This window comes from Xenopus laevis, chromosome 1S, assembly GCF_017654675.1.
Source record: "Xenopus laevis strain J_2021 chromosome 1S, Xenopus_laevis_v10.1, whole genome shotgun sequence".
Lineage (NCBI taxonomy): Eukaryota > Metazoa > Chordata > Amphibia > Anura > Pipidae > Xenopus > Xenopus laevis.
This window is the reverse complement of record NC_054372.1, coordinates 137558022-137568234: the sequence shown is the minus strand read 5'-3', so window position 1 is coordinate 137568234 and position 10213 is coordinate 137558022. Positions and strand designations below refer to the sequence as shown.

The 10213-nt window shown below is 37.1% G+C and overlaps 1 protein-coding gene across 1 annotated transcript; it reads left to right on the top strand.

Annotated features, from left to right (window-relative positions):
* Positions 1-1020: 1020 nt before the first annotated feature.
* On the top strand, positions 1021-8442 carry crybb1.S (crystallin beta B1 S homeolog). Its single transcript, NM_001087773.1, is given in 6 exon segments — positions 1021-1043; positions 1799-1936; positions 2474-2592; positions 5239-5371; positions 6533-6675; positions 8166-8442. Coding segments are annotated over 5 exon segments (684 nt in total). The 5' UTR covers positions 1021-1043; positions 1799-1822; the 3' UTR covers positions 8341-8442.
* The last annotated feature ends 1771 nt before the right edge of the window (positions 8443-10213 follow it).

Here is a 10213-nt window from a genome sequence, read left to right as displayed (position 1 = left end):
GTAGATGCAATAATTGACTACATATATAAAGCTATGCATAACTGCTGTAACTGCCCATAAATAAATCTATAGATCTGTTTGTGGCCATCGAGTATCTCTTTTTTATGTTGGTTAGTTCCACACTGGGCTGTTTCTTGGACGGTGTATAAACAGTCTTGAAACATACAAGTAGCACCTTCCGCTGAACTGTATATGATAGGTGACTTTTAGACACCACTGGGGGAGGACCTGACATGAATACTAATTTAAAGCACTGTGTAATATGTTGATACTATATTGTCATACCGTAATAATAATTAAATGTTCTTTGACAAAGTAATATTTTTCATTGGCTTCTTGTTATTGCATTTCTATTTATCCTTCCTCATTTATTTTACTCTTGTGCACTGAACATCATTCAGAGCTATATAAAGGAATTTACATGCTTTTATTTAAATCATATTATCTATCTATACTACAGTCTTGGGAACTTACAATAATCCTATATTACAAATCCTGTAATATTTTATCACACATATATTGGTACTTTATATATATTGATGCCCCATTCTGTATCCAGAAACAGGATTCACTATCCTATCTCCTCTGTTTGATAATGCAGTACATATATGTGCTTAACAGTACCTAAAACAATTTCCCACTGCTATGATTTTTCTTCTATAACTGCTGACACACAGGCAGGAATGTAGAAGTGATCTTGCTGTAGAGAAGCTGATATTTGAAATAATGTTTTAACTTTTTATCTACATGTAAACTTGTAAAGGATGGAAAATAACACCAGGAATTAAAGCTCTACATGTTTGCACTCTTGCACGCCATCAATACAAACTGCTTAGTTCAGCTGCTGTCAATGGGAAATATTTCCACCTGACTTGATAAATTAGAATATGTGATGACTATGGGCTTCCTAAGAAGATACTGATGAGCTATGAGTTCTATTGTCTTCAAATTTTCTAGGTTTGCTCTTGCCAGAGTATAAATAGTGAGTTGTACTGAACCTTCAACAACAAGCCTGGTAGCCCCACAAGAAAAAAGCTCCTCAGGTAAGAGCAGAAGTAGTAGCACACACGTTGTAAATTGTGAGGTTGAAAGTAATATAATGTAATAATTTCAGACTTTAGATCTGACAAAAACATAGCAACAAAATAATGAAGCTGTTGCCGAACAACTTTTCTACCAATTACTTGCTCTTTAACTATAGATTTGTGTTTATGTTGGACTTGTGTTTTATTTTATGTCCAGCATACGGGCCTCCATATTTGTTGGACTTTAAACTCATCTGAAAGATAAAAATCATTAACAGGTCCTTAGGTTATCTTATTAACAGGGTTCCATACGATACTAAATATTTAGCATCTGATTTTCATATTTTTTATTAGAAGTCTGGGATCTATATTTAGGAAATCCCATTATCCTGGAAGTTGTAAAAGCTTCTCCATAGAGACCTATATAAACAGTCCACATTTTTTTTTTACCTATTTGTTTATTTTTTGTAGCCTTTGGACATACATGTGTTGTACTTTATGTTAAGTAGCTATCGTAAATCCATATTGATGGCAAATCCATCCTGTTTTTTGTATTATCAATTTAAATTTTTAGTAGCTCTAGAGAAACCTCATATTGAGATAACACCAAGTACCAAAAACTCCAACTTTACGAAAAAAAACTTTTACTCTGTTTTACCAACTTTTGGGAAGTAGGCATGGCAAGGACTAACTAACATTGCTCATAATAGCATATCCTGTAAGTCAATATGGTATTTCTACCAGCTGATGATATTGTTTGCTATTTCATTCAGACTTGCAACTTTCTGCACTGCAAAATGTCTCACACATCCAAACCTGCTTCTGCCAGTCATGGTGAAAAACCTGTTCCAGCACCTTTTCCCATTGCCAAGCCCACAAGAAGTGGCGAGCCCCTTACTGGGACATTCAAAGTAAGAATTTAATACAGTGATGACATTGCAACTCTACTACTGTTACTAAACTATAGCACAATAACTATAGCACAATCTACTGAGATTTTTTGGTCAAGATGGAAGAGTAAGTAACATTAATCATTATTACCTCCCAAGACTATTGGAGCTAGGAATATCATTTTCTTTATCGGAATGGGGGTAATGGCATTGCAAGTCCCAGATGCAGACAAGAGACACTTTGGATATATAGTATTAGTTATATAGTTGAAAACTTTGGTCTAGTACCCCAATCTACATCTATTTTATGACATAAAAAATAAATATACAAGTAAATAATAAGGACCTAACGAGGAACTTACTGATAACCACCAAGGAGCGTCTATATGATTAATGTTCACTACAAATGAAACATTTAAGTACATATTTCTTAATTGGCAAACCCCATAAGAAGTTAGGCGACCTAGGCTTTCTGCAGTTTATTATGGTACACTGAGGTGAGCATGCATGTTTAATCCTGAAAGCACACATACTTAACTGTGAAATTTTCCTCTGCAGGTTGTGTTGTTTGAGCAGGAGAATTTTCAGGGCAGACACATGGAACTCCTGAATGAATGTGGAAACCTTGGGGAAAGGGGCTTTGACAGAGTGCGCAGTGTTATTGTCGAATCAGGACCGTAAGTACTATAAGCACTACAGTACATTTTTGAAGTCTACAGCAGATTTGTAATCAGTGTGTAAACCAGTTATTAATAACTATAGCTCAATAACTAGGACATTTTAAACAATGGCCATATTGTCTACAACTACTACTCCAATGGCATTATAATTGCCTTATTCTGCCCTATTGTTTATTAAACTTCAGTGGCAGGAAAAAAATAGTAAAATCAGGGGCGCTCCACCAATGAGGCGAGTTGAGCCACTCGCCTCAGGCGGCAGTGCCCCCCTGGTTGCCAGAGGCAGCAAAAATGCCGCTCCTGGTAACTAAGAACCCAATTTCTGGTCTTCAACCCCGGAAATTTGGCTCTTCTAGTGCAGAGAGCGCAACTGCACTCTCTGCACTAGCGACGTGCACCGGCCCCGACCCCCTCCGCTGATAAGGTGAGTGCAGTGAGGAGGGGTGGGGGCGGCAAATGAAGGCCGCCTCAGGCGGCAAAAAGGCAAGGATCGCCGATGAGTAAAATAGCATAAAATAGTAACTTGATGTATATATAACAGCATATAAAGAATGTACTGCATTCCTACTACAATATTTCTTTACAGTCTATTCTCAAAACTGATATCTTTACAGTGGACATTCATTCTATGATTTTTATTTATATGTTTCTAAAGGTAAATGTAAATGAATAGATTTTCAGGAAATTCCTATAGTAACATAACATAACATATAAGGGAAATTTTTATAGCTTAGTTTTACAATAACTGGAGATAATAGCATAAAAGTAAGGTTTTTATGATACAGTTCTAGTGTATTGATTCTTAGCTCCAAAGGGGCATCAATCTGACAGCGTATGTCCATTATTTGATGGCAACAGATTATTATTTTTGCTTGAGCAAAGAAGTAGCTATAGCTTGGAAAGATCAAAAGTACCATATAGAAATGTAATAGCTACAGCCTGGGGCTATTGTTCAGTAAACAGAAAATTGGAAGTGACAGTGCAGTGCAGGATGACCCTGGCTGATTTATGAGTAGTGCTTTGGTTTATGACTTTGACACTTGAGAAAAATGGAAAATGTACAGTGGCAAATGCTTTTCTTGCAAAATGACTTACATTAACCTGTTTGCACATAGAAATGGCAATGTGCTATTTATTAACAGGATACCCCAACATACCCTGTGAGATTTGCCTCAATGTATACTTTGCATCACATTGCAAGTGTGTAGTACACAAGAATTGGGCAGTATTTATTCCCTATAGGCTTTTAAAGTAAAGATTTGCTTTGTTTCAAAAATGCAGATTAACTGATCTGGAACACAAAATAACTTATATACTGAGGTCTACCCCTAACAAGGAAGCCTCCTATAGATAATAATTTGTTTTAAATGCAGTTTTGGTGTTTTGTAATACAGACAGATGTACAACAAGCAGATACCTCTGTGAGCTACAGCAGAACATGGAAACAAAAATCCTGAATAAAAATAAGAATAAGCACTACTGTAGCTGCCCCATGGAAGTAGCCTATTTTCATTTAATTTGTCTAAATGTGTTTTACCCCAAACTGTGCTGTTCTGGAAAATAATGAGCTGAGGGTATCTCAAAATAGAACACTGATGAATCTGCATTATATGTAATGAATAAGGCTGCAGTTAAATTAGTACATTCAGTGGGTGTTTGCTGTTGAAAGAAATGCCATTAATTAATTACCTCAGATACATACTGTTACTAAAACACATGCTGTTATTTTCTTCGCAAATAAAAGCACTGTGTTTTCCTAAATATCCTCGATTCATATAATAATGTTTAAGGGGCAACAAGGACAGCACTGGATGGCGTCCTTCATTTATCTTGGTACTGATCTATATTTATTGTGAAAATGTTATTCATCGAGGCTTGCTCAGTTCCAGTTCCCAAGCAATACTACTATTACAGCTCCATTTTTGGTTAGAGAAATTGGATATATGTTATAAGAATAGCATGTTAAAAAGTGCTTAGAACCTGAATTAAGAGGTACCAGAACACCCTACTAGAGAAAACCTGTCTTGCAGTATATGGTATATATGGTATGCAAAGCCATTTATACTTCAAGAAAAAAAAATCCAGCATCTAAGTAGACTGTTTCATAGACCTGTCATAGTCTGTTTCATTTACTGCATTTAGCTTAATTTTACAGATGACTTGTCTAAGAATAGAAGCTGTAACTCCACAAATGCAAAATATACATTCTACTGCATGATCTTGTGCATTTCATCTCTCATATGGGGCAAATTCCCTAACGGGCAAAAATGATCAGTGACGGCTTCACAGCTATCGCAACACTTCGATAGGCGTAAATTCGCTCAGACTACGCCAATTCACTAAAGTGAATGAAGGGGGGAACCCGGTTACCCCCCAAAAAATAAAAATTACATCTTACTGAATTTGTGGAGTTACGTCCATTCTCTGAGCAAAAATTCGCCTGGCTTTAGAGTGCCAAGCAACGCTAGCGTCTATCTCCTTCTCTAGCGAAGTTATGCCTGTGCCCGTTAGGAAATCGGCAAAGTTCTGAAATGACATCACTCTTTAGGGAGTCTGCCCCATAGTTTCCTTTTTGTTATTCTAGTTTCTTCATCTCTTACACTGCCTGACACTGAATGAATGGTATGTTTTTCTATTTTTTCTAAGTTGGGTTGCCTATGAACAGTCCAATTTCCGTGGTGAGATGTTTATCCTGGAGAAGGGAGAGTTTCCTCGTTGGGATACCTGGTCAAACAGCTACAGAAGCGACTGCTTTATGTCTGTTCGCCCCATCCGAATGGTGAGTCATTAATAACTGAACACTTGGGGGCCGATTCACTAAGGGTCGAATTTCGAAGTTAAAAATACTTCGAAATTCGACCCTCGGATTGAAATCCTTTGACTTCGAATATCGAAGTCGAAGGATTTAGCGCTAATCCTGCGATCGATCGATCGAAGGATTTTCCGTTCGATCGAACGATTAAATCCTTCGAATCGAACGATTCGAAGGATTTTAATCCAACGATCGAAGGAAAATCCTTCGATCAAAAAATCACAGGCAAGCCTATGGGGACCTTCCCCATAGGCTAACATTGACTTCGGTAGCTTTTAGCTGCCGAAGTAGGGGGTCGAAGTTTTTTTTAAAGGGGAAGTACTTCGACTATCGAATGGTCGAATAGTCGAACGATTTTTCATTCGATTCGTTCGATTTCGTTCGAATTCGAACGAATTTAACCAATTCGATGGTCGAAGTACCCAAAAAATACTTCGAAATTCGAAGTATTTTTCATTCGAATCCTTCACTCGAGCTTAGTGAATCAGCCCCTTAGGAAACAATGCTGTAAATCAGTATCATCAAAACAAAACAGAAGTCCTTTCAGTTCCAGAGCCCTGGAATAAATACATTAAAATGAGAGAAAAGTCCCTACTTCCTGTTTTTGTAGCCCGTTTCTTTTTTTATTTGTTCTAGTGAAGCAACGGGTTATTTTTTTAAACAGAGGCAAAGTTTATAAGAAGGGATTAAGAATGATCTGTTGATGTAAATGGGCACATTCCAAAGTAAAGGGTTGCAGAACGAAGTATTGCATAAAAAAACAACAATTAGGTTGCATTTCTTATTAGTGCCATCTTATCATGCTGTTAGTATTTTAAGCTGAACTTGCCCTTAGTCTATAATATTCTAACGACACAATCTAACATATGTTAGAATATGCTTTTTGCACATATGTTAGAATATAAGTCATTCTGGTTGCTGAAATACAGCTAGGTGTGATATGATGCTTTTTATAATAAAGTACCTTACAGAAGTGGCTATTAAAATGCTTGACTTTTTATAGGGTATAATGGAGAAGGACTCACAACTGACCAAAACAAATATGCAAATTAAAGGTGATTTGTGAAAGCTGAAATCCATTATCACAGTTTAATTTGTTGATATATTTTTATTGATTAACACCTGTAGGATAATCAGGAACATAAAATCTTCTTGTATGAAAGCACTGACTTCAAGGGCAACAAGATGGAAATAATTGAGGATGATGTGCCCAGCCTGTGGGCCTATGGTTTCTCTGACCGGGTGGGAAGCGTAAGAGTACCCTGTGGAACGTGAGTAGTAATTGTTCCTTCAAGAAAATTATTTTATTATCAGTGGCAATGGAAACTAATTGAAATGGGAGTTGTAAGAAGGGTAAGTTTTGTTGTACGTAGCCAGGCAAACTAAAGCAGCAATTATTCATAACACATATAATTATTTTTATATCAAATCTTCCTATTTCTAACTTAAGGTCAAGTTTTTTAGTAAGAGACATCTCCTTTAGAGCAGCATTCTGTAAAGAGGCCTTGCATAATATTATATGCCTTGCCTGGCACCCCCCCCCAGCTTTGCGCCCTAGGCACGTGCCTACCCTGCCTACCCCTAGTTCTGGCCCTGATATAATGTGTTGCTTTTTAAAAGGTGGCCTAAAAAAGATAAATGTATAACAATTGTCTTGGTTCTGGGTATGTAATATTTCACCAGTACAAGAAAGGAATCTAATTAAAGGGATACTGTCATGGGAAAAAAATCAGTTAATAGTGCTGCTCCAGCAGAATTCTGCACTGAAATCCGTTTCTCTAAAGAGGAAACAGATTTTTTTTTAAAAAAATTTTGGAATCTGACATGAGGCTAGACATATTGTCAGTTTCCCAGCTGCCCCAGTCGTGTGACTTGATTTCTGATAAACTTCTTTAGTCATTCTTTAATGCTGTACTGCAAGTAAGAGCGATATCACCCTCCCCCCCCAGCAGCCTAACAACAGAACAATGGGAAGAAAACCAGATAGCATCTCCCTAACACAAGATAGAAGCTGCTTGGTAGATCTAAAAACAGTACTCAGTAGTAAAATCCAGGTCCCACTGTGACACATTCAGTTACATTGAGTAGGAAAAACAACAGCCTGCAAGAAAGCAGTTCATCCAGGCAAAATGACCTGAGATGGCTGCCTACACACCAATATAACAACTAAAAAAAAATACACTTGCTGGTTCAGGAATTACAATTTATATTGTAGAATGAAATATTTGCAGTGTAAACAGTGTAATTTAGAAATAAAAACTACATCATAAAAATCATGACAGAATCCCTTTAAATAAATTGGATTCCCATTTTGTGGCCTTATGGCCAGTTTTGGGGTATAAAAATGGCATTAGCAAACATGGTTCCTCACAAAGGCAGATGCCAGCCTGGCCCATTTCTTCAGAGATTCCATTAGAAGCAGAATTAGATGTTTTGGTCACAGTACAAGCAAGGCACATGAAAATCTTGGTATTTAGAAAAGTTATATGTGTCCAGATTTCTAGAAACATTTTATAATGGCATGCTAGCTTTTGATAGTCAATCAATTATCTTATGTTTGAGACGTAGAAATACATATTTTATTGTGGGGATGCAATGAGCATGTACTTGCTCTGTAACCCCATTTTACCCTCTAGAAAAACTCTATAGAGCTTCTAGAACCAACTTTTCAGGCTTCATGCAAGCAATATGTCCTTTCTAATAAAATGGCACTCAGAAACATCACTGGAATTATCTAATGTCCTCTTCTTATTGTTTGTAGTTGGGTTGGATACCAATATCCAGGATATAGAGGTTACCAGTATCTGTTCGAAACCTGTGATTACAAGCATTGGAATGAATGGAGTGCCTATCAACCCCAGATCCAGTCCATCCGTCGTATTAGAGACAATCAATGGCACCAGAAGGGCTGCTTCGTAATTGCAACAACCAAGTAAAAAAATGAGAAACGGCTATAAATTGACAGAAAAAACAGTTGTATATTAAATATTTACCGATGTACTTTACAATATGATGCAAATAAAAACAATTTCTGAGGTATAACCAGAGTTTATGTCGTTATTCACCAACCTCATTTTATATATGAATATGTTGAGAATCACGTTCTCATAATTTAAGTAGTCAAAAATGTTATGGTATTGCATATTGCAAACTGCTTTTCGTATTATGGTTGATTGCACAAGGTTGCTCAATGCCAGGCAAATCGTCTCAGAATGTCTCTTTCTACATCATACTAATTTAACTCAAAAGTGAACAACCCCTTTAATACATCCTTAGTCCGTGATAATAAACACATATGTTTGGATCACATAAAATATATGTTGCTACATTGAGGGGGTTATTTATTAAAATCTCACCATTTTTCATTATTTTCTTAAAACCACTTAGAACAGGTTCCCATCCACATTTTTACCGTATTTATCAATAAACTCAACTCAAAAAAAACACAAATTATTCAGATTATTGTACGAAGCCCAGTACAGATCTTCTTCCAAATGTAAATGGGACATCTGCCATTGACTTCTACATGACCTCGGCAGGCTTGAGATTTTTTTATTCAGACTTTAAGCAGCCTCAGGGTTTAATAAATCATGAAAAATTTGAGGTTTTTTTTCTATGAAAAAATAGTGTTTTCCCCTTTAAAACTCTGACCTGAAAAAACTAACTTTAGTAAATAACCCCCTTACAATGACTTGTACAGCTTTTCAATGGTTTGTGTCCACGACTCAATGACTTTAGGTCAAACAATCGCCAGTTATATAGAATTTATCAGAAAGGCAAGTTTACAATGGTTCATTTATCAACACTGAGCAAATTTACACTTGGGAAGTAACCTATGGGAATTAAACAAAATGTTTGTTTTTTTTGTTCTACCTATATCAGGCTTAACATTTAACGGATGCTATAAATTACCACCCAGATGCAGATTTCCCTAGTGTTCATAAATGAACCCCATGCAGCTTTCCAGTATTCGTCAGTGAAACAGTCTATAAACAGTAGCCGTGCTGATGATGAGACTAAGCAGCTACCATGGAGCTGGAGTCTCTCTATAAGTGTGCTGTTCCCAATTCCTCAATCAAAACACCATGGGGCATATTTACTCGAGGGCGAAAATTCGCCAGCGACCGATTTGCACCCATCGCTACACTTCACCAGGCGAAAATTCGCTCAGACAACGCTAATTCACTGGAATGTGGAGTTATGTCGTGGGCGTCGAATGCTGGTGGCTAGCATTCATTTCTGCCTAGCATAAAGAGGCCTTGCGCTCAGGTTAATTTGCATACGGTGGGAAATTTAAAGTTGAATGGACGTATATGTTGCAGCAAATACGTTTCATTACACAAGTCCAGGGAACCTTAATAAAGAAAAATAGAGTTGTTATAATGCCCTACACATGAGCCCACTGTGTAGTTAATGTTAGAAAATGTATGGAGAAACCTGGATACCCCCAAAAAAATTTAAGGACTTTTGCAGGCTATCGCTCTGAAAAAAGGAAAAGAGTCCAGCATTTTTTGGACTTAGAAGCTTTTTCCACTAAAAAATATGATGTAAGTAACAGAAGATTGAGGAGGATCTATGCACTCCAATGCACTTTACCTGGTCTGAGCTGGCGAAAGAGGTAACGTTCAGTAAAATCCGCATTTCATTGAATTAGCTCAGTAAAGTCCATTCTCCAGAGTGAATTGTCTCCTCGCGATAGAGTGTGAATGAGTGCTAGCACTCTTTCATTAGCGAAGTGATGCCTGTGCCCGTTAGTAAATTGGCAAAGTCCCTGCGGGCGGTAACGCTAATGAAGGTGAATTGCCCTTT